The sequence below is a fragment of the Carassius auratus genome, chromosome 21 (genome assembly GCF_003368295.1).
Source record: "Carassius auratus strain Wakin chromosome 21, ASM336829v1, whole genome shotgun sequence".
NCBI lineage: Eukaryota > Metazoa > Chordata > Actinopteri > Cypriniformes > Cyprinidae > Carassius > Carassius auratus.
This window is the reverse complement of record NC_039263.1, coordinates 7,133,133-7,158,416: the sequence shown is the minus strand read 5'-3', so window position 1 is coordinate 7,158,416 and position 25,284 is coordinate 7,133,133. Positions and strand designations below refer to the sequence as shown.

General features: G+C 38.5%; 2 protein-coding genes and 2 long non-coding RNA genes across 15 annotated transcripts in view; 2 read left to right on the top strand and 2 right to left on the bottom strand.

Moving 5' to 3' along the window:
• Positions 1–4,624: 4,624 nt before the first annotated feature.
• LOC113039166 (uncharacterized) lies at positions 4,625–6,467 on the top strand. The gene is made up of 3 exons (XR_003274886.1): positions 4,625–4,808; positions 4,916–5,131; positions 5,280–6,467. It is a non-coding gene; the product is annotated as an uncharacterized LOC113039166 (long non-coding RNA).
• Positions 6,468–7,500: 1,033 nt separating this feature from the next.
• prr7 (proline rich 7 (synaptic)) lies at positions 7,501–21,748 on the top strand. Of its 2 annotated transcripts, none has more exons than XM_026195704.1 (3): positions 7,501–7,825; positions 13,536–14,288; positions 17,891–21,748. In XM_026195704.1, exons 2-3 carry the CDS (start codon positions 13,988–13,990, stop codon positions 18,322–18,324), a joined length of 735 nt encoding a protein of 244 aa, XP_026051489.1. In that variant the 5' UTR covers positions 7,501–7,825; positions 13,536–13,987; the 3' UTR covers positions 18,325–21,748. The 2 variants fall into 2 exon arrangements, with proteins under 2 accessions (XP_026051489.1, XP_026051487.1); XM_026195702.1 differs by having other exon boundaries at positions 17,888–21,748.
• Positions 15,047–17,881, bottom strand: LOC113038359 (uncharacterized). The gene is made up of 2 exons (XR_003274773.1): positions 16,317–17,881; positions 15,047–15,340 (listed from the first exon to the last, which is right to left on the bottom strand). It is a non-coding gene; the product is annotated as an uncharacterized LOC113038359 (long non-coding RNA).
• A 76-nt stretch (positions 21,749–21,824) lies between the features above and the next one.
• The window catches only part of dbn1 (drebrin 1), an 81,748-nt gene continuing 78,288 nt past the window's right edge, over positions 21,825–25,284 (bottom strand). For all 11 annotated transcript variants that reach the window (XM_026195691.1, XM_026195695.1, XM_026195700.1 and 8 more), the window contains one exon: positions 21,825–24,322. In XM_026195691.1, coding sequence (XP_026051476.1) covers positions 24,270–24,322 — 53 coding nt within the window. In that variant the 3' untranslated portion in view covers positions 21,825–24,269. The remainder of the gene's footprint in view (positions 24,323–25,284) is intronic.

Genomic DNA, 25,284 nt, shown 5'->3' with positions numbered 1-25,284 from the left:
CCACGAGGCTGTTGTCAGTAGCTGAGACAGCTCTGAAACCCAAAAATGGTTCCTTCAGAGCGGGGGCCACCACAAGGACTCAGTGTCTGTGTTCCCTGATTTGTCTGATTAACTGAGGGATCAGAATGATCAGGGACAAAAGCATGCAGGAGGAGGTTGGGGCAATCGGTAGCCAATCAATCCTCGCTCTTCGAAAAATAAGTTGGGCAATGAAATTTGTCTTCTGAGCCAAAGAGTTTGACCTGAAATTTGAAATGTTGATGATTGTCTGAAACAATTGTGGGTGGAGCATCCACTCCTCTGAGGGGATTTTACTCCGAGATAGCATGTCTGCTCTTCGGTTAAAAATGCAGGGTACGTATGCTGCCCTCAATGCTGGTTGAGATGTGCCCACTCCAAAGGGCATTTTACCATCTCAAAAAGGTGTATCGAGCTGTGCCCACCCTTGCGATTTATGTAGGACACCATTGTCATGCTGTCTGAGTGGACTAGCACGTGGTGTCCCTTCAGGTCTTGTAAGAAGGTCTGAAGGGCTCGACATACCGCCATCATCTTGAAGCAGTTGATGTGTACTCGGGCTGCCTTCGCACAGAGCTCCCCTACCCTTGTTGGATGTATCAGTTGAGACAAACTTCTTTCTGTGAATCAAACCCATAGTCTCACCCTGCTTGAACCACTGTGGGTTTTTTCCAAGGGGTTACACAGGCCTGGCTCACCCTGACACAAATATGTCCGTGATGCTACACATGGGGCGGAATTTGAGGTTTCAGCCAGTACTAAAGGAGTCTCATGCGGTGCAGGCCCAGCTGTAGTACCGGTGATGCAGAGGCCATGAGGCCCAGCATCTTTTGAAACATCTTGAGAGGGTGAGAGGGTCTGATTTTGAAAGATACCGTGAGCTGCTGTATGGCCAGTGCATATTCTGGCATGACTACCGCCTTCATATGGACTGAGTCGAAAACTGCTCCCATAACAAAGTTCATTGGATGGGAGACAGAGAGCTCTAGGTAAAATTGACCTGAGGAGGATGGACCTGTGGTATATTAACTCAGCCTCTTACTGGGCTAAAATGAGCCAGTCATTGAGGTAATTTAGAATGTTGACTCCCATCTGCCTCAGAGGGTAGATGGCCGCGTCCAAGCACTTCGTAAAAGTGTGGGGAGCCAGGGAAAGTATGAAGGGCAAGACAGTATACTGATATGCCACTCCCTTGAAGGCAAATCTCAGGAATCGTCTGTCATGAGGGGCTACCTGGATGTGAAAGTAAGCATCTTTTAGATTCAAAGAAAAGAACCAGTCCCCTGGGAATATTTGCAAGAGGATCTGGGGCACCATCCTTTTTGGGGACGAGGAAGTAATGGCTGTAGAAGACTGACTCACTCTGAACTGGCAGAACCATCTCTACAGCTCCTTTTGCCAGTAAATTCACCACCTTGGAGCTCAGCACGTGACCGTCTGTGCTCTGTACTAAGGTGGGGACCATGATGCTGAATCATGGGGGTCTTCGAGCGAACTGAGAAGGCTGGTTTTATGATCCCCAAAGATCCAATCTGACACTCCGGCGATGGCCTTCCAGGCTTCGGCCTGTGAGACAAGGGGTTGAATTGGTTTGAGTGGTAGGCTGCCCTGTGGGGGCCTGACAATTGTGATAAGTGTGACAGGAAATCTGGTCCCCTTTGAGAATGTTTGTCTTTATTTTTCTCACTATAACAGCAGCTGGTTGTTTGGGCACTATTTGAACGGGCCCAGGAATCACAACCGCATTTACAACAAACACACTGCCATCAGCACCCGGAATTGAGCCAGGTGCTTGGAGCAATAAGGGAGGCTATAGTGCTTTGCTGGACTAAATGCTCTTGCAGCTAGAGCAGTCAGACCCTGTGGGCACATCCCAGAGACGTCCAACCCAAAAGCTGTCAGTAATAATAAATATAAATAATAAGATTTCTTTAAATCTGCCTAAAAATATCAAACCACTCATTAAAAGAGGGGCACTAAAAATCCTAATGTGTACACACCAGCAGGTCTAATATGCTGCGCACATCCTCTCGTAATGACAGCTGTCTGTCTAGTGAACGCAGCCTCAGCATGGGCGTGGCCCAAGCTGCCAGTGATATTATAAATCATAGATGACAGCATTCTGTTCTGATCCACTTTGAAGGATTGTGCCACTCAACAAAAACTGGGAGAAGAGAAACATGAGAACAGGGATCTGCGAGCGAATCAGGGAACTCTGGTTTGGTCAACGGCGGGCGGGCTCTGGTGGGCTTCGTCGCCATTGATTAATTTTTTATTTACTGCACAAAACAATGGCTGTGCAGTTACAGTTTCAAAACAAAAGGAGTTTTCCCCATAGTGTCTAGCGACCCAGTACTAGTGAAGTATCTGAAGGGTTAGGGTTAGTATCTGAAGGGAACACAAGAGCTTATATACCCCTTGTGGGATTTTGTTTGTGTCAGCTTTACCATATAATCCAAACCACTTATAAATTGATATTCACTTAATATGATAATGATGTTTATGGAACAGATCCTTTTCAGGAGTGAGTTTGTGATGAGTTTGTCCTTAAATGTTGTAAAGCAAATAAAACTCAGACAAAACAAAAAGCACAAAAACTTTGTTGTGGCTTCATTAAGCATGTTGATACAGAGTCCACTCTTTGTTCAAAGATCAATATGACCTTATATGATAATCAGCTTCATAAAAGAGAGAAATTCAATAAATCAATAAATCAGCTGTGAGATGTGAGATCTTTCTCTTAAAAACAGACTTTCTTCCATCCTGGGCTATGTTCTTCATGACATCTAGATAAATGTACTTTGAATAGACAAAACAAATTAAACACCGCCTTTAATTAGAAACTGGGCAGTTCGTAGTCACTAGGGAATTGTAAATTGTACTTGAAGAGTATTCGGGTATCCATCTGTAAGATGAAGCTTAAAAAAAGTGGGTCATCTAGAACAACAAAGACCCTAAACACAAGTCTGCAACTCAATGGCTAAAACAGAAGAAATCCTATGTTTTGTAACACAAAGGCAAATGGTTTAGTCTTTGTTCTTTTTTTTCTTTTTGGAATATTTTTCCAACAACCACATGTGTCCAAAACAGAATAATACAATGTGTCTTCTTTTAAAAAGATCCTTGTATTTCCAGTGTAAGTATGTAAACTTAAAAATGTACTTGTAGAGTACATGAGATTATCTATTATACAGATATTTCTGATATTTCTGAAACACACGCAATGCAGTGAAACATTCAAAATATAGTAACACCCCTGTAAAATAAATAAATAAACAGTATATATTACTTTCTACCCTAGTTTTATGTTTTTTTTGTGTGTGTGTGTAGGTGTGTATTATATGCATTAAATATCAAAATTGACATTAAAGACATTAATGTTACAACAGACTTATATTTCAAATAAATTAAGTCCTTTTGAACTTTCTGTTTGTTTAAAAAGCCTGAAAAAAAGTGTCACAGTATGTATATAAGCCACACTGTCTACATCAGTGTGAAGTCATGCTCCTGTAAAATGTGTGGCAGGCTTACTTTTCACAGTGATCTCAAGACTATGCTCATTCAAAATTTCTATGAATATTGCCAAAGCAGAGAGAGAAAAACGCATGCAGGCCTTTGTGACGATGACATTTTTGGTATTAATCACCGGACAATGACTCTCGTTGTCTCAAGTGTACTGTATGAGTCAATGTGTCACTGATTGTATCTGTATTGTGAGGAAGGGTGAATTGTGTCATACTCTAAGTCTGCTGGCATGGGATCCGTCACACAGAGCGTCTGTGGGTCAATTCCTGTCATTGAGGGCACACCACACGAGGCAGAAAGAAGTTAGCCAATCAGAAAGAGTGAACTTTTGCATCCTTAGAGATCATGGTGTCATTTTTTTCTAAATCACTTACCCCATTCAGATTGAACGACTTTGCCTTTCTCCTGTGGGATAATACTGGAAAATGAGTCAAACTTTAAGCCCTGGTGAGTAAATAGTATGTGGAAAATGAAACCTCTACCACTACAAATTAGTCCTTTATGTGTTAATATATTCATCTCTCTGCCCTCATTAATCACCCTCATGTCATTCCAAGCCCATAATACTTCCATTCAGTTTTATAACACAAATGAAAATGTTTTTTTTTATATTTGCTCATCATTTTTTTTAACTGCTTTTCATGCTTTAAAATCTAAATAAATACATTGTTAAAGTAATCAAAAATAGTTTTAGCCAAGTCGTTTATAGAGGCACTGATTAACAGATTTGCCAGACCTGTCAACCCTAGTGTTTAGGAAACCTGTTTGGAAACAGTCCTTATTTTCACAGGTCCATTTGGTCCAGTTTTGTCTACCCATCAAGTTGAAACAACCTAGGATCCAGGGGGTTAGCAGTATATAATGTATGGTGTATTATGCATGAAAATATACATTTTACCATTTGCTTAGGACAGTGGTTTTCAAACTTGTTCCTGGGGACCCACAGCTCAGCACATTTTGCACGTCTCCCTGATTTAAACACCTGATTTGGATCATCAGCTCATTAGCAAAGAGCTCCATGAACTCAAATGAGTGTGTCAGATAAGGGAGACATGAAAAATGTGCAGAGCAGTGGGTCCCGAGGAACAGGACTGAAAACCACTGGCTTAGGGTATAGAAAAAACCAGCAGGCTAATCATGAAGTGTTATTCTAAACATTGATTCTATTTGAAACACACGAATATGCACTGGTACATTGGAGCCTTAAATAATATTCACTTTATTTTTATTCAAACATTAAGTTCTAGAGAGATGCAAAAGCATTGGTGAGTAAATTTCCCTCTCCGCCGTCTGTGAAGTGATGTATTGATGTTCCTTTATTCCCTATGCTATTTGCAGTGCCCTTCAAACTGAGCATGTTTGCTCCCTTCAGATTGACATCTCACTAAAGACACAGAATATCTTGTCAAGTCCACTTTGCAGGACACTTGCAGTTAAATGAAACCCACCTCTGACTTGACACCATGACTTGGCTACTAGTGCAGTACTAAATCTTAAAAATATTGCATCTTTAACACAAGGAAGACACCCAAGGACAGAATAGAGAACAGCTGGTGAAGTGATTAAATGTATAGGAGTAATTGTTTAGGTATGAAAATGTTTCCATGTTTCTGCTCTCTAAAGAAACTGTTTATAGCTCAAGGTTGATGTCTCTAAACTGCATTACAAAGAATGTATGTGATGCCTGAAAATAAAAGGTAAAACCAGACTCTCTGATGCCTTTTATTCATCCACAGGGCCAGCGGGAGAGGCTGTTGTTGAGAATAAAAACAAAGACTGCTTCAAGGAGGTTTTTCCCAAGACTTTCAAAAATCAACACAGGCATTAATGGTGTCCACAGCATGCCAGAATTATTTAAGTATAAAATGAGAAGTGTGGGTAGAGAGACTAGATCTAAAATTAAACACAGACAATGCTCTCAGGCAAATGACACAGCCAATCAAACAGCATTTTTGTTTATGGTACTAACGGTGTGCCCATTGTCTGTCGGCGGGAATTTAGTGATTGTGATTTACAGTACATTGTGAAATGTTGTAATTCACCTCTGAACTTTATAAAATCCCAAATGGGAAAAATATTTAAGGAACATAGGCTGCTGTTGCAATCTACATAGCAGTTTCCCAACCTCAATGGAGGCACCCCATCACTAACATCCAAACTATTTCTAATCAAACACACCTGAATAAACGTAATAAATAGATTGGTATGGTAAGGGAGAAATCCAAAATGTATACTGTCGGGGTGCCTCAAGGAACAGAGTTGGGAAACATTGCTATACAGAATGTATTGAACATGAACATGATTCTATCTTTTTCAAAATGATTTTAAGCATATTATCTCCTATACAGAATGTTCTTGGGCAAGCTGTCATCTCTGAAAAATGTTTTTGAGCATGTTCTCTTCTATAAAGAATGTTTTTATGCAAGTTCTTTCTAATACAGAATGTTCTTGAGCATGCTGACTTCTATGCAAAATGTTCTTGAGCATGTTCTATACTATTGAAATGTTTTGGGCATGTTCTCTCTGATACAGAATGTTCTTGAGCATGCTCTCTCCTATGCAAAATATTCTAGAGCATATTTTTCCTATGCATACAGTCCTTGAGCATGTTCTATACTATTCAAAATGTTCTTAAGAATGTTCTCTCCATTCATGAATAACATAAACATGCTCTCCCAGGTAAAATGTTCTTGAACATATTCTCTCTTACGCAGGATACTCTTGAGCATGTTCTTTCCTATGCATAATGATCTTGAATGTTCTCTCCCATGCAAAATGTTTTTGGGCATATTCTCTTATGCTCTATATAAGATAAATACAGTAAAATAAAAGGTGAGCCGAGGTGGTGAATTTACTGGCAAAAGGAGCTGTAGAGATGGTTCTGCCAAATATAAAATATAACATAAATTCTGAAAAAACCTGGCTTACATAACACACTAACACATTTCTAATATTCAAATCTGTTGAAGGATTTTTAGGCTGCATTAATTAGGACAACCTGAACTGGGAACACTCCTAATTACACACGATGTACTTGCTACATCTACACTAATCTTAGTCTGTTTCTTTCTTATTCTGAGGGTCACTGCAGTCACCCGGATCCAGTACGTATCCAGCCCAGATGGTGGATCAGCACCTAGAAAGGACGTCTACATCCCTAAAAGACAGCAGAGACCAAGACAACTAGATCAGAGACAGATATCAGATGGCCAACAGGACAAGACCACTGGAAACAGAAGATTTTTCTGCACAATCTGACTTTGCTGCAGTCTGGTATTGAACTGCTGGTTTCGTCTGGTCAGAGGAGAATTGGCCCCCCAACTGAGCCTGGTTTCTCCCAAGGTTTTTTCTCCATTCTGTCACCGATGGAGTTTTGGTTCCTTGCTGCTGTCAGCTGTGGCTAGCTTAGTTGGGGTCACTTCATCTACAGTGATATAATTGACTTGATTGCACAGATACTATTTAAACTGAACTGAGTTCAGTGATGAACTGCCTTTAACTGAAAATTTAGTGTTTACTATTGTAATTTTGCATTATTGACATACTATTTTACTATTCAATACTGTAAAGGGCTTTGACACAGTCTGTATTGTTAAAAGCACTGAATAAATAAAGGTGACTTGACGTGACTTATGAAGGATGCTTTTGAAAATGTTCTTTCCAATACAGAATGCTCTTGGCCATGGTCATTCCTATGCAGAATTTTCTTGCACATCTTCTATATTCAGAAAGTTTTTGGATACTGAAACATATGTCAGGAGTCTAGAGAAAATTAATGAAGTATCCTATACCATAATAGTCACACCACCAATAACCTAAGAGATTACTGATCTCATTCAAAACACAGCAAACAAGCCTATTCAGTCAAAATCGTGCCACTTCGATCGCTTTGTTCTACAAACAGTTAAAAAGGAGGAGCGATCATGTCAGTTTGTTTGGAGAACCCTTATTCTCAATTTGATACAGAGTCCTCGTGACAGCAGCAGAGCGGAGTGCCAATGTGGGTGTTTCATGACGCGCGCGCGTCAAATACAGGTGTCCATTAACCACCGCGCGCATCATGACCTCGAGGAATGACGCGGAACGCGAAACACTTTCTGTTTATCCAGGTAAACATTAGTGGAGAAAGGAAAGAACACACTCCTCTACCAACAAGTCTGCTGTTAACATTCTGTGCCACTGAAAACTACCGCAACTTTATTTGGATTGAGTCACGTCCAGTCCATTGAATGGTGTCACGCGTCTGAAAATTAACTCATCGTGACTGGAAGACGCTTATCATGTAAGTACGAGCTTAGAAGCATATGTATTTGTTTAAAATTACAAACATGTAATATATTGGTGGTTAAAGGTATTATGAAAAAGCGAATGTAGTATAGGCTACGCCTAATAAAAGCTCAATGGTGATGCAGACGTTTATAAGTTAACATGATCATGTCTTTGAATTATTTTATTTCCCCCTCTGCTGTTCATAATATAGTGTTCATCTACCTTTTACAATTGCGCACATTTTTCCACAAATATTACCCACCTGGGAGACAGCACATCATTCCATGTATATTAAACGATGGGCATCATTGGATTATTTATTTATGGATTTGTTCATATATTGTAAGCACTGGAGATATAAGCTTACCAAACATTAAATACGCGGTTGCTATATTTAAATACGTTTACACCACCTTCTTTTGTGAAATGTATTTGGTTATCATAAAACATTTAATAATTTTAATCAAATAGTCAAGGTTCTAGTATTTATTTATTTAGCCTATTCTGAACGCATACAATATTATACAATGCATTATTCGTTTATATTAATGATATTGTGATAACGGGGAACATTATTGAGGTTAGGCAAAGTCACATTTCTTCTTCACGACAGCCTCCTCCTCTTTCATGTAAAAAAGCTTGTTTATCTAGTTCTCTGACCATTCCTCTAAACTGAATGTCTATGAAGGTAGGTTAGATATGTTGAACATAACAGACACTAAATAAGGAATCAGAGCTGTAAAATTTTAGGAATCAACCATTATTTATCAACTGATACTTTTCCCCAGTGTATTGCAGCTCTAGCAGTTCTTTCAGGTAATCTATTGGTAATGTCCTCCAAAGGTGACATAACTGAATATATTTTAAGGCAGTATGTTGATGCAGTCAGAAATGGATGACCACATGTTGTAGAAACACCAAAAAGAAAATGCCAATGAAGCAGGAAAAATATTTAATCTATTTCCTCAAGGTCACCAAGATCTTATTTGGATAGAGATGTAAATGTGTGTGAGAAAAAAGCTTTAATAGATAATTTGACAAGATCAGAACTGGTTATATAAGTTGTCTTAATCTTATTGATAAAAAATCTATCATTAATCTTCAAGTGTCTCAAAATACATTAGTAAATGAAAATTCATGCTGTTAACACCGTTTTCTCACAATATTTCTGGAAATCTATGTCAAGTCAAGTCACCTTTATTTATATAGCGCATTAAACAAAAAAGATTGTGTCAAAGCAACTGCACAACATTAATTAGGAAAACAGTGTGTCAATAATGCAAAATGACAGTTAGAGGCAGTTCATCACTAAATTCAGTGATGTCATCATTCAGCTCAGTTCATTTTAAATAGTATCTGTGCAATCAAGTCAACGATATTGCTGTAAATGAAGTGTCCCAAACTAAGCAAGCCAGAGGCGACAGCCTAGCCCCAAAACTCCATCAGTGACAGAATGGAGTAAAAACCTTGGGAGAAACCAGGCTCAGTTGGGGGGCTAGTTCTACTCTGACCAGACGAAACCAGCAGTTCAGTTCCAGGCTGCAGCAAAGTCATATTGTGCAGAAGAATCATCAGTTTCCTGTGGTCTTGTCCTGGTGGCCGTCTGAGACAAGGTCTTTACAAGGGGATCTGTCTCTGGGGCTCTAGTTGTCCTGGTCTCCGCTGTCTTTCAGGGATGTAGAGGTCCTTTCTAGGTGCTGATCCACCATCTAGGCTGAATACGTACTGGATCCGGGTGACTGCAGTGACCCTCTGATCTGGATAGAGACTGGATCTGGTGGCTACGGTGACCTCAGAATAATAGATAAACATAATAATATTAGTTTAGATAATGAAACATTCTTCTAACGATGAGAAGCAAGTACATCAGGTGTTGTTCCCGGTTCTCTGTTTACCTATTTAATGCAGCCTAAAAATCCTTTAAAGACGTGGAGGACTATAATATAACAAGAGCTCGTTCAAATACTTAGGTGCTAAACCATTCAGAGCTTTATAAGTAATAAGCAAGATTTTAAAATCTATACAATGTTTGACAGGGAGCCAGTGCAGTGTTGACAGAACCAGGCTAATATGGTCATACCTCCTGGTTCTAGTAAGAACTCTAGCTGCTGCATTTTGAACTAGGTGGAGTTTGTTTTGTGTGAAGAACAACCACCCAATAAAGCATTATCTAACCTTGAGGTCATAAATGCATGGATTAACATTCCTGCATTTGACATTGAGAGCATAGGCCGCAATTTAGATATATCTCTGAGATGGAAAAATGCAGTTTTACAAATGCTAGAAACATGGCTTTCTAAGGAAAGATTGCTATCAAATAGCACACCAAGGCACACATAGGTTCCAAACTGATGACGAAGAATTGACAGACCAGCCATTAAGTCTTAGACAGCGTAGATTTAGCAGTAAGAAATTACTCGTCATTCAGTTTTTTATATCGACTATGTACAGTATTCCTTTAGTTTTTCAAATTGATATGTTTCGCTGGGCCGCAAAGAAATATAGAGTTGAGTATCATCTGCATAACAGTGAAAGGTAACACTGTGTTTCCTGGTTATATCTCCCAAGGGTAACATGTAAAGCATGAAGAGTAACGGCCCTAGTACTGAGCCTTGAGGTACTCCATACTGCACTTGTGATCGAAATGTCTTTTCATTCACCGCTATGAATTTATGGTGGGCATATAAGTACGATTTAAACCATGCTAATGCACTTCCATTAATGGCAAGAAAGTTTTTTAGTCTATGCAAAAGAATGTTGTGGTCAATAGTATCGAATGCAGCACTAAGATCCAATAGCACTTATAGACAGAAACAACCACGTTCAGATGATAAGAGCAGGTCATTTATAACTCTAAGGAGAGCAGTCTCAGTACTATGATACGGTCTAAATCCTGACTGGAAATCCTCACAGATACCATTTTTCTTTAAGAAGGAATATAATTGGGAAATCTCAACCTTATTTTTCGTTAATTTAGCCACTGTATTGAATAAATACCTGGGGTTATGTTTGTTTCCTTCTAAAAGAGACGAAAAGTAATCCAATCTAGCAGTTTTTAATGCTTTTCTGTAGGATAGGTTACTTTCTCAGTCACCAAGCAATACAAAATACCTCTAATTTTGTTTTCCTCCAGCTGCGCTCCATTTTGCAGGCTGCTCTCTTTAGGGTGCGAGTGTACTCATTATACCATGGTGTCAGACCAGTAGCGTAGCCAGAAAAGAGATTTTGGGTGTGCATATGAAAATCTGGGTGTGCCACATTTATTGTCAGATTACTGTGCAAAATTATGGGATAGTATTTTTGTTGCACTGCTTCCGTCCAACCATACTCCTAGCGGTTATTTGCAGGTCGTGTCAACATGTAGTTAATTGTTAAATGTAATAATTTTCTTCCAAATACGATAATTTTTAATTTCTGGTACGATACTTGGACATTTCCAATCTGACAACACTGTCTGTTGATGTTGGGCCCGGGAGCGAGAAACATCCTTATCAGGTGTAACGTTATAAAGCCTTGTGTCCGGCTGTCCATCAAGCCGAGGTTTTTTGCTAAAAAAAAATTAAGAAAGGAGCTCTGCGACATATTGCTAGCTAGCAATGTGCAATCTAAAATTATCTGTTTATATCATAGACTGCTGGGGTCACAGTCAGCTGCTGTTTGCTGATTGGTTGGCAGTCCAAATGTCGGCAGATATATTTTAACTAAGATAATTTAAAATGTAAATTACATTTTAACATTTTTAGCATTATTGCACCATATATTGGATTCTTATTTCTGTGCCCCTGAGAGTATGATTTAGAATGTTCAGTGACGTCACAGAACTGCCAGATTCAAACAGCTTTCGCGCGTTGGCTGGCACTGAGCCAGAGACGGACGCACTCAGCGCTTGTCATATATCACAATTAATATGCAGTGTTTTCAACCACATAATGTTTATTTTAGGTTCCATACATTTAAATATACATAACCACTAGTAAAAAAAATACATTGGTAGTTTGTAAAATACACACTGATGTCTATGGAAGGAGCAAAAACTATCTAATCAAAAGTAATTGGCCGACGTGTTTTATTCATATATCAGACAGACATAGCAGAACAAAAAAGTTTACTCTATTCTTCGTCCAGTTCAACAGCCACTTACTTTCATGTATTTCGGGAGAAACTGGGGAATTCAAGTGCTGTACGTTAAATCTGGCTGACAGGACTCTGAACTGCAGCACTCATCTCGTTATAGATCAAGATAACTTATAAAGGTTTTTAAACGAAGAATCGGAATATCAGATAGTTGACATGGTAAGCAAGGTTGCGTATATATTTTAATAAAAAATGGAAAAAAAAAAACGAATACCGATACATCTGTTAGTGGCTGCGGCGTGTCACGTGACAATCATGACGCGTTGCCATGGAAACAAGGGGTCAGTTAAAATATTTGTAATTTACGCGTTAAAGAGTTGATTTATATATATATATATATATATATATATATATATATATATTCTATATATATATATTCTAAACAAACAACAATAGCAACAACATTTTTTTTATTGAGACTATAAAAAATAATTCTGCATCTATTTTTAGGTGTGCCAGCTGCCACTCTGGGTGGCACAGGCATACCCTGGCACACCCGTGGCTACGCCACTGTGTCAGACTGTTTTCCTTAACCTCCCTTAAGTGTAAAGGAGCAACTGGATTTAAAATGCTAGAAAAGAGAGAGTCCATAGTTCCTGTTACTGTACATCATCAAGTTGTTCTGAGGTTTTGGATATGCTAAGGAATTGGGATACATCAGGAAGATTACTTACAAAGCGTGGTAGAAGTTTTTTTGTGGTAGAAGTGATGGTTCTACCATACAGTACATACAAGATGTACTGTAGAATTTACAGTTTTAGCTATATGAAATTTGCACAAAACTAAATAATAATCTGAGATATCATCACTTGGCTGCATAATTTCAACCCCATCAACATCAATTCCATGTTACAGTATTAAATCTAGACAATGAGTGGGTCCTGAGACATGTTTTCTAACCCCAATAGAGTTCAGAATGTCTATAAACACTGATCTTAATGCATCTTTTTCATTATCAACATGGATATTAAAATCACCAACAATTAAAACTTTATCTGCAGCCAGCACTACCTCAGATGTAAAATCAGCAAGCTCTTTAATAAAGTCTGTATGGTGCCCTGGTGGCCTGTATACAGTAGCCAGTACAAACATAACAGGGGATTTATGATTAACATTTGTTTATCCGTATTGCATCTGTTTTTCATTTGTTGAACCTCAATTAAATTGTTACTCTTAAATTGGTTTGGACGTTATTTGTATTTTCTAGTTTGGGGTACAGACACAGTCTCTATATTGTGTTATCTAGGTGAAAGTGTCTCTGTGCTTAGAATTAACAGATTTTTGTGGTGTGAGGTGTCTAGCAGACGGTGGCTTTAGCCAGTCTGTCTGCTTCCTGACCTGGGCCCCAGTTAGTCAAGTACAAACTCTAAGACTATGTGCCATACTTCTAGTGTACTATGTGTACTCCCACTCTCTCAATGAACAAAATTGATATTTCTTACCCTCTCAAGCCATTGTGTGAGTTGTGCTTGAACAGCTGAGGTTAATTATGAAATGGGTCATTGTGTGTGAAATATTAAAGGTCTGTGTTTTAAGTTCATAACTTATGACGGTTGCCCCCTTCTATGTTCTTTCTCTTTGTTGAGCAGCGTGACTGCCGATGTCCTCTAGAGATCTGAAGAGCCCTGATCTGCTCAGCGGTGGATCACAACACAGGAGGAGATCCAGGCACTGTGAGACTTTAGCATTCCCTCATTGCACCAGCTGTCAGGAAAAAGGAGCATCTGCAGATATTTATTTCTTCTTGTAAAAGAGGCCCTGGCAGACCGTCGGAAAGTGCCTCTTCAGTTTCCCTTTGACATATATCGGAAATCTTGCATTTTCATGAAACACAATTCAAACTGACCTCTGGTTAACTTTGAGAAAATGAGCTCAGCAAACACTTGGATAGACTCATTTTAAATAGATAAATCATTTTAAACTACATCATTTGTAGAAATAGGGTAGCTATGAGTCTTGGTGAGTGAACTCCACATCATAATCTGACTTTAAATCCTCCCACTGGATCCTGGAGGGCCCAAACCTCATCAAGGGGATAATCATGGTGATGTCACAGGGCACCTATACGTTTCTGGCGTGCTTTGCCGGCTTCTGGCTCATCTGGGCTCTCATTGTCATGCTTTGCTGCTTTTGCAGCTTCGCCCAGCGCAAGTTGAAGCGCCGACGTGAAGAGAGGCTGAGGGAACAGTGCCTGCGGGCACTGGAGATGGAGCCTCTGGAGTGCACTGGAGGGGGATATCCTCCCAGGGAGCCCCCTCAGGTCTGCCCACCCATTCAAATGATATCTTCACAGCTGCCTGTAACACACACTCTCCCTCAGGCAAACTGGACTATCCCAGAAGGTAGGATGTTTAAACAAGCTCAGTCATCCAATGCATTTTTGTCTGCAGTTAGAGATATGGGGACTATTAAAATTAAGAATTACCTTTGTCCAACCACATTTTCGGAAGATTTGGTTCTGAAGAGCATTTTCAATGAGCCATGCCCTAAAGATTCCATGAAATCAACATTTGAGGTTTGTGAATTATTAGGTCTGTTGATGAAACGAACCTGTAGTAGGATATAGGTCAATAAAACAGGACTACACCTTTGATATGACAAATGTTTTGATTTCTCCTTTTCCAATTTCTGGTTACTGGTAAATTGCAAATTTCTCTTTCACTGTAATGTGTCCTTGGCTAATTTTCATGTAGTTTTTACATCCTTTTCTTCTAATATGTAATGTCTCATAGTTATAAAGCTGTGAGAATACAAGTGTAATCATGTTGACTTGTAAAGATTTGGAGATTACAGTTTTTTTTTTAATACATTACACCTTTTTTAGTCTTACACCTACTAAAGATTTTAAGCTATATCCACTAAACTCGGGACAGCCCCAGTTTTAACTTTAGTGCTTCACGTGTCTTAATAATCAGACATAACTTGATTAAAATTCCTATAGACGGCTTTAACAATAATGCTGTATAGGCTAGATGTTAAAGCATTTAAAGTGCATAATGCCTTCATAACACCTTCAAACTTAAAAGCTTGTTAACCTTTCAAATCCAATTTAGTATTATTATCTTTTACATAGCAATCAGCAAAATCCAATAACCAAACACAGGATGCTCCACCTTTATTACCTTTTATTAAAACATACATTAAGCATGTTGTGTTTCAAGCAACAACGATCGTCCATCTTGAGCTGTACCACTCACAACACCTCACACAGTGATGGCAGGGTGAGCTGCATTCTTTCATGTATGACATGGTAACAGTGAGTCTTGTGTGGGTGTTGTGTAGGCAGAGGAGTACTGTACAGCATTAGAGCCAGGCTAATCATGTGCTTTGGCAGACAGGCAGACTGCCAGTGTTGGTGGATCCCTGGCCATGGGGGAAGAATGTCCCTTTAAACCTGTGCCAAACACACAGGATGGATGACCACACATTAAGACAAGGTCTGAGCTATAAGTCAGCTCACAAAAGAGTAAGAGTCAGAAAGAATTGTGCTCTTTAAAGAGACTTTGTATCACTTTACAACAACAGGCTCATTTTGTCCCCTGTGATGCCTTGGGCACCATGTGACAAAATTGTATTTGATATAATATAAAGTTTTAGAGAAACTGCTGTGATATTTAATATACTCTTTTAAAGGGGTGCTATTATGCTTATTCACTTTTTCAACTTTAGTTAGTCTGTAATGTTGCCGTTTGAGCAGAAAAAAGATCTGCAAAGTTACAAAGCTCAAAGTCCAATTCAAAAGGAGATATTTTGTTTAACAGAAATCACTTTTCAAAAACTACAACAAATGACTTTGGACAACAACGTATATTTTCCGGGATTTGTGATCGACCAATGGGATGAGACCTGGTTGAGCTGCACTAGAGAATACAACGAGTGTTATCACTATGTCTGAGACGCACTAGTTGTTCACAGACGAACTTGGAGTGGTTACAATCATCCAGGTTTAAAATCGCACTCAAATTTATTCGATTATAACGCAATATTTAAACTGAAGCTCGCAGCTGGCAGCTTTGGTAAGAGGCAGGACATTTCCAGACCAGGTGCCGAGTGCTGTCAGTCACAACACACACTGACAGGTAACCAATCACAGCACAGACTGGCCCAGCTAACCAATCACAGCACATCTCATTCCAGAAGGCGCATTTTACACATGTAAAATATGTGAAAAAATTATTGTGTTTTTCGAAAATTATTTTGTTTTTTCGAGCCTGTTTTAGTACACCCCTAAAACAAAATCAAGACTTTGTAAAAGAGCATAATAGGACCCCTTTAATATTATGTATAATACCTTCAAACCACCATCTATGATAAGTACATTTTCCCCAAAGAATGTATTTAATATTGTATATGAATAAATTCCAAATCACCATCAGGAGTGTTGATAGAAGGGTCCTCTCTGCTGTAACATTGTCCTTGGGAATTAAAGATAAATGCAGTTTATGTTAATATTATAAGCAGGTCTGTACACTGTTGAGTGTCTGGAACTGACCTATTGTTTAGTTAGTAGTGCTGGCTAGACAAACATTTTTATCTAACTCTGCTCTGTTTTTGCTTTGAACATGAATGTTATTTCAAATTACATCACTTAGACTTTTCACCTGGCCTGGCCGTATCTACCCCAGACCGTACATTGGACAAACGGGTTAAAGAATATATGGATGGCCATATCTAAGAATCAGATTATAACACTAAAACACTAGGTATGAAACCCTTGCTGACTTTGTAAAAGGCTAAAACAACAACAACTGGGCATCAAAGAAGTGAGAGGTACTTTCAAGTCGTCCTGAGCACAACAAACTCACATACTGTAGAAATGTGCCTTGTTGCTAGGAGACGCATGACAAATGAAAACGATGTGTGTTCTAAATTCAGCTCAAAATATCAAACATATTTGATGTCCTCTGACTTCAAGGAGTCATGGTCTGAAGCTAAAAAAGGCTGTGCCCATAATTAAATTTTCGGTGAAATCTGTCGAAATTTGACTAAATTGACCAAAATCTGCAGATTGACTTTGACATTTGCCAGCTAACATTGATGCATCCGAACTCCAAATCCGGGCAAAAATGTATTCCACCCTTTAGGCTCTTTTGATGATACAGCAAACTTTAGCAGCACCTTTGGAACCACCTAAAATTCCCTTCTAGCAGCATAGCAATGTGCTACCTATCCAGAACACCCTCTTGCAACCACCCAAAATGCTTTAGTCACCTGCTAGTAACCACTCAGCACCTTTTTGCACATTTTGACATAGAGTTTTGCATTGGCATTGTCTTCAGAAAATGTCAAAATATGTTTTCCCACAAGTTGGGTTTGCAGTGCAGTTTAAGAAGTACCACCTACCTCCATTTTCTGCAGTCCTATGTCAGAACACATGATAATTAAGAAGAGCCTATAAGCTAAGTGCTTCCACATGACACTGCTAGCCTCTTGGACTTAAAAGATTGGTTTTTCTCTTGGTTGGCTTTCATCTTCCATTCATGGCAAAAGCACAGCTGATAGAGGGGAAAAACACTGCCTAGTCACAGCCAAACACATTCTTATCTCTGACCTCAATATGCTGGTTTATCACTTCCCTCAACAGGAGAAAATCTATCCTAGCTTTCATCTTGGAGTGAGAGGTGACCTTGGAGGAAATGATAAAAGCTTCAGTACTTCTACCCTCTCCTGATAAAGTATACAGAGTCCTCATTTGTGTTGTCTAATGTCCTCTGATAACTTCATTTAGTGTTTTTTGATCTGATAAGTTGATAAGTTGTGTTATTGTATATATTTAATGATGGCTAGGCTGACTTGGAAAACAAAGGGCCACAATATCTTGGGGTCATGAGGCAACAGTTCTTACAAGTGTAAATGAGGGACTTTGCAACTAAAACCTTGTACATTTGATGCAGCTTGCAGTGTACTTCCTGTTCTTTAGTGAACCCTTTGTTTTTCTCAGCAGACACCGATATCTCTGGAAAACCTCCCTGCTACGAAGAGGCTGTATTGATGGAAGACCCACCACCCCCTTACAGTGAGGTTCTGGCGGACCCCAGGGGAGGAACTTACACCAAACCTTCATCCAGGTCCTCCAGAGAGCACCAGGAGTCTGAGACCAGCAAGATGGCCCCTGTGACCGTGTTTCCAGAACGTGGCTACTCCTCCCTAATACGCCTACCTTCGGCCAGACGTTGGGACTCACTGGGGCACCTCCTGTCCACCATGGACCTTAACCACAACAACCTACCGGTTGAGCCTCAGGCCTCTGCCATCGCCACCATGCCTCGTGAGGGCCGGACTCACACAGACTTGGGCTTGCGGGGACTCCGTGGTCTGGATCAACACTATGGTTTGCCCACAGCCTTTCCCCTTTTGGGTCGAAGCACAGCGGTATGAGGCCATAAAAATAGACCTCTGGACCACTTTCTGAAATGAACAGTCACAATGCTGAGTCATATGTGTTCTGAAAAGTCTTCCAGAGGCATTTCGAACGTCTTTTGGGAGCCGAATTAGTTCAGGATGATTCAGCTTTGTTCAGGAGTTCATTTGCAGATTCATCATACTTGCTTTTCTCTCTCGTCCTCCTCCTTTCTCTCCGTGGCGTCTCCACCTGATGCAGAGCAGCAGCTATTATGTGAATGCTGTTGCCATGGCTCCCGGGAGCTGTCTGCAGCCCACCAACACCTCGCCCCTCACATCATCTCTTCTTCCTTTCTCATCTGATATAGATGAGCCAGCGGCTCACTGATATAATACAAATGACATTTCAAACCCTGTGTTTGTGACATGGGGTAAAATACAGAAGTGCGACATGGTGAAATGACAGTGGTGGGTCTGTACTGTAGCTACACAATACTGCTCAGCTGTACAAAAATGTTTTATAAACCGGGAAACAATACCTGGCATCTCTTTCTGGATTTTCTGCCAATTCTTTTCTCGAGAAGGAGCCTGAACTTTGGGGGTGGAAGGGAAAGCTTCAAAGTAATCACAAATCCTCAAAAGGATGTTTGCTGAAAACATGCGATTTTTGAAAAAAAGTTGTCTCTCACAGCTTAAAGGGGTCATTAGCTGCCTTTTTCAATTATTTTGCACTGTTCTCTAAGGTCCCTTACCAATCATTATGATTTTTACATCAAAAAACATAATAGGGTATTTTCTGCCATGTTTTAACCCCCCCCCCTCATCATTTGAATAGGCGTTGCAGAGTGTAGACTCTGAAGTAACGCCCACTGTTAACAGTTGTGTATGTTTGACAGTACATCCTTCATAGATGAACACTGCTGTGATTTAGGTTAAAAATGCATAAAAACTTGGTACATATCAACCTCAGACAAAGCAATAGTGACCACGTAATGAAAACAGTTACTCACACTTGTGTGGTGCGACATTATGGTCGAATCCAATAAAGATGGCACATCATTGTCTTTTAGTTTCAGTCTTTCTGAAAATCCTGCATAGAATTGTGCTTTGTTTGTAAAAGAATCCACAGAAAAATGAAGTAAACAAAGGACCAAGTTCTTGCTGACGTGGTCTGGAACTTCATTAAAACTAAAGTTAGTTTACTCTTTCCTAATGTTAGAATCAGAAGCAAGGCGATGCAAAGATCGTGTTTTTCTACAACTTGGCAATGTACAGCGTCTTGTTTTCTTCAGAGCATCATTGTTGCGTAGACCTGCATTTTCCGCTTTCATTTACACTACATGTACGACACGATGGCCGGGTCTAAAGAGGAAGCGATGTAGAAGCAGGGGGTGATCTTCCTCTGTGGAGCAGGTGTTTAACCACACTATTACATCATAGAGTGGCACATTCCACAGCCTGTTGTTTTGGCAGACTGGCTTCAATATAAGCTGTTTTTAGAGTAATAAGAAAGTTTTGAGTTCTGAAAATGATGTTTATATAGTACAATGACCTCTTATGTGTCAAAAGATCAAGGGAATTTAGATTTTGTTTTTGCTTCTTGACCCCTTTAATGCATTATATCATGCGGCTACATTGAGGAACTGCCTTTTATTTCATGTCAATAGTACTATTCTCTTTTTTTACTGATTGTGAATCTCTGTATGAAGATTGATGAAGATGATTTTTTAAACATGAAATCCATCCCCCTAAAGTGCTCGTCAGATTGTAGATAGGACCTTGTTTGTAATGACCTGCGAATAGAATTTGTCAACATTTTCACGCATCACCATGTTGCCCACATTATTCCCTGCTGTTGTTGCAGCCACATGTGAGATTCCTGGCGTTTCTTCAGCAAACTCCATTTATATACTGGTGCTTCTCAGTTAGAACAACTGAATCTCTTTTGCTAGGCTGTTTTACGTCATCAATGTAGTGATTGCTACATTGTAAAAATGCTTGATTTAATTTTTTCCTTTTATTTCCATCATTTCTGTATGTTTCCATGTCCTGAAACGATTCTACCTCAATCCATCTAATGGCTGTCTTTGTCAGCTTCCCGGCACAAAACTCTGCTTTCATGCATGCGCTGGATGTTTTAAAGTGACATTTGATTAAAATAAGCTCAATTTTGGAAATGTGAAAAAGCATTTGGCAGCGTATGTGGGCACCCATTCAGCACAATGCTTTTACAACATCATAGTGATGAGTCTTTGGTTCATTGTTTTTAATTGCACAGCCATTATTAGACCCCCCCCCAAAATTACAAAAGCATAAAGGAATCATACATCCCACAACCTATAAAGACTTGGTGTATGAGGCATTGTTCCTTGCTTCGTTTATAACCTGTCCTGAATAAATTACATGAAATTAATGCAATTAAATTAAGAACGCATCGATTACTTTTTCAAATTTCATTCCTTCAAGGATGAAATAGTGTGTCCGTGTTAAATGTTGGAAATTTAAACAAGTGAAAAATTTTTATTTGATAGTGAAAGTACAATTTCAAGGCCAAAGTACACCATGTTTTAATTTCTACTTGAAATAAAAATAATGCCCTGTAATAATAATAATAAAAAAGTTAAGTTCAGGTGAAATATTCATATTTTTGCACAGAGACAATCAGTTAAATTTGACCAGGTTACACTTACAGCATTCAGAAATGGCTACAGCCCCAAAATACTTAAAATAATCTTAAGGAAAGGTTTGATGATTATTTTAGGAGAATATTGCCATTTAAAATGACTGTATCTGCTTTTACTCTCTTTATTCAGTTATATCACAACAGAAGCTAAAGACAGAGATGTAAACCGTCTTCTCTCTGCTAGCAATGTGTTGCTAAGCAACCGTAGAAGAGCTTTGTGAATCTGTTTGCATAGATGAAGTGAGCGGTACCGTCACTGTTCTGGTACACAGCCTTCTCACATCCACTGTGATAAGTGGACTGTGGTTTGCAAATTAGCATATATGAGACGTTTTATGTACCAAATGTACCCCGTTTGTGCCATTTGCAATGAAAGCCATCATAAAGAGGCTCTGATCTACCAATCAAAAGGATTTTTGTTTGTGAATCTCTTTTGATCTGGAAAGAGTCTCAATTTAGACTCAGTTTTGTCCTCATTTGACAAATAAATTCACACTTTAAATTCCCCATAGCACACTTTCTTTCTCTGTCACATGAACTGTGAATGGCAAACTGTGAAAGTGTTTCACGCAATGTTCATGTAGCATGTAAAGTGTGCTTGTGTGTGCGGCCACGCTATAGTCGGAGCTGTACTATTTCATAGCTGCTATGTACACTATTTCCCTGTTCATATAAGTAATTTTTGTTTGTTTTTCGAAAAATATACACAATACACAAACAGGGACAGTGAATGCCTGATATCTGATTAATAAAACTGAGGTACAAAGTCTAAAGTTATTACAGTGTTTCGACATCTCTGTGTGTCTGTTTTGTTGCAGATAAAAAAAAAAACGTACACAAGTCCAACATTTTCTGAAGGATTTCAAAGTCTTTTATTAACATACATAAGCACGTAGCATGTCACAAAAGATCTTGTGCTTGTTTCAAAAACAGCGTGTGAGAAGCGGACGGAAAAAGGAAGAGATAGAAAAAAAAAAGAATTAAAAAAGGATTTTCAGGAGTCGCTAAGCCTTGCTTCAGGGGCAAAGAAGAAATGACTGTAGTAGAACAGTAGTAGTAATAATATTAGTGGTAGTAGTAGTAGTCTCCTAGTAGTTTGAGGGAGAGAGAGAGTAATAATCACTACTAAGGAGGTAGGAGGGTGAACAGGAATACACTGAAGTTATTTCAAAAGGGGCTAAGTTACTGTTAAAGATGCAGTTACTTCCTATTAGGTTTCATACTGAGCGACCTTTTTCTCTCTCACCAAAGAAACATAAGAAACCCAATCCAAACGTACGCCATCCCCTGTTTTTCATGGGTGGTGAATCAATAAAGGTTAGTGATTGTAGTATATTTTAAATGAGCACAAAAGTAGCGCTATTTACAGAACAATACTATTGGTTTAGTCTTATTGCTTGCTTTTCCACTCCAAAAATCCGATGTAAAACCGAGATGTTATGATGCCGCTTTACAACTTGACTAAGGGTATGAGGAAGACAGTGGTCAGTCAAGGCCGGGACAGTGGGTGGTGGTGATAACTTAGCAGTCAAGGATGTGGGCTGATACAACAAAGATTACAGGCTGAGTCATTGTTGAATAAGTGAGATAATCTCTCAGTTCTGCCCTTGAGCAAGGCAACGTGTCCCTGCCTTTGTCTATGTGTAAAAGTCAGTTGCAAATCCAAATTTTGTTAAAAGGTTTGCAGTAATTTAAGGTTCATAAAAATGTCTTTACAAATTGCTGGACTTGCTAAGGTCACATTACTCTAAAAAGATATTCCTGGGTTAACTAGCAACAACCTAAAAATAAGCTCATAAGCATATTAATATTATATTTCAATAATACGGGTTAACGTGGCTTGAAATCTAAGATTATAAGAAGTTTCCTTCCCTTTGAGCATAAAACTAATTTAAAAGGTTCAAAGTCACGTCAAAATAAAAAAAAAAGTTTGAAACCATACTCTACGCAAGAATATTAATGCAAATACTTTGATTCCGCTCGTGTCATGTTGCTATTATGTGTTAGAAGGATGCAATGAACGCTTAGAACGCTAAGCACAGCATTCTTAGCACTGCCACATGGGGTGCTATAGCTAGCATTAGCATAAACTGACTTTTGTAAGACAGAAACTACCATAATACGTTGACTACTGTCATAATGGAGTGACAGTTTAAATCCTGGTAAGCTGCACTTTAATAGCTAGATATTTGAATAATAGTGATTTGAAGGTAAATATTTTAGCTTCTTAAAGGTTTAGTTCGCCCAAAAACAAACATTCTGTCATTTATTCACCCTCATGTTGTTCCAAAACTGTATGACGTACTTTATTCTGCACAACAGAATGACAAAATGTTCATTTTACTCTACTGAGATTTTAACACCAAAGTAAGGTTGCATGGCAATATATATAGCGGGACTACAGACTTGTATTCGCGTCAGCATTTGCATACTTACGTAGAGTATGTTTCAGGCCTTAGCCTTTCCAATAATAATACAAACATGCACGCTACCGAATATCTAACTAAAACAATACCCAATGGAGTCCACTATGACTGTTATTGCCTAACTTTCTCAACAAATCGAAGCTCTATTGCAGTTTTTTTAAAAATGAAAAGAAAAAAAAGTCAGTTTCAGCCATTGTTTATACACACTGTCTCATATGTAGTCAAAATATACATATGCCACCTGGCACTAAAGTCCTAAAAGGCCGTTACACCGACACGTCATACTCAAAATAATTGGCACAACACAAAATTGTTTCGTAATCACATAAACCCCCTCCATTTCCCATTTGCTAAATACAATTGACGCAACTGAAGCTAAGATCGAGTTCTGACATGCCTTTGCTTCGACAAAGGTCATCAAAGCAAAGGTCCGTGTGGGCATAATACTCAAACACGTTATTCAACTAAACAACTAAGACTTTAGGGAACTTGACTGAATCACTGAGCAGACCTAAGCTCATTGTTGATAAAGGAACTAAAAGATAGAAACTAAAACAGAACGGTCTAATCTGCTACTACACACACCTGTTAGGCACAGGGATCGATTCAACACAGGTGGGCGCTAAAGACACACTGTGCTATACTCTGCATAGAAAAAAAAAAAGATTGAAATAAATAATAAACACACTCATGCACACATACACGAACCGAGAGCGCTCATACCCACTGGCATCTTTAACAATAACCCGAGTCCTTTTCTTCTGTGGCTAATGTTGATTTTATTGTTGTTTTTTTATCTAAAACATTTTGATGCAAGACTGTTGTAAAATAAGTTTTCATAGAGGTGTCGCCTCTTTTTCCTTCAGTCGCCCCTAATCATCATCTTCCATCACCGGGTCTGTATCCCAGCACGTTATGTCGATTTCTGCGGCAGACAATAAGACAAACACATTATATTAGGATCTTTTCTGAGGCAATGAAGTGATGTAAGAAGTAGTAATTATTTTCTTGTTTTTCTCGTTTATTCATACACCCGAGGACATTCATCTGCAAGAAAGGAAAATCTCAAGTGGAAAGTTGATTCAGTTTATTTTTATTTATTCATCCATGTGTCATTTTTAATTTCTGGTGAATTTCTGGTTGAATAGGCTGTCAGGTAGTGTTATTTTTGTATCACTGAGATACTATAATAGTTTTGAATGATTGTTTGAATTGGTTTTTATTATGTTTTCTGTTTTCAATTGAATTTGTTAAAGTTTTTTTGTCATTTGTATTAGTGGTTTTTGGTGATGTTTTTTAATATGTCTATATAGTTTTTATTTATTTTTATTTCAGTTTTACTTTAGTACATCATGTTAAACTAAATGTTTTTTTTTATTCTTGGAAACAAACATTCATTTTATATTCATCTATATTATTTCAATTAACTATTTCAGTTAATAAAACTTTGTTTTTCCTTATATGTTCTACAGAGGATTGAAAGCCATATGCAAACTGAATAAAGAAAATTTAGCTTTTGTTGCTTTTCGTTTATGTCGGTCATATAGCAATGCTAGTTTATTATTATTAATATACTATTATTTTATTAATATTTTGAGTTATCATGAATTTTCTTTTTTTTCATATTAATTTGAATAATTGTATGATGTTCCTTTTCACTATTTAATTTTCACTAATTTTTTTTATTTTTTTTATTTTAAGTTTATGTATTTCCAGTGTTTTTTCATTTAAGTGCTTAAACTTATTTCAGTTAGTCGCCAGGGCAAAATGTAAGATTTAGATTTTATTTCAGCTTCATGTTAGCAAAATCTGGTTTAAATAATTTAGATTTTATGATAATATCCCTGATATCTAATGTACTGTTCTCCAAAAATTGAAGCTCTAAAC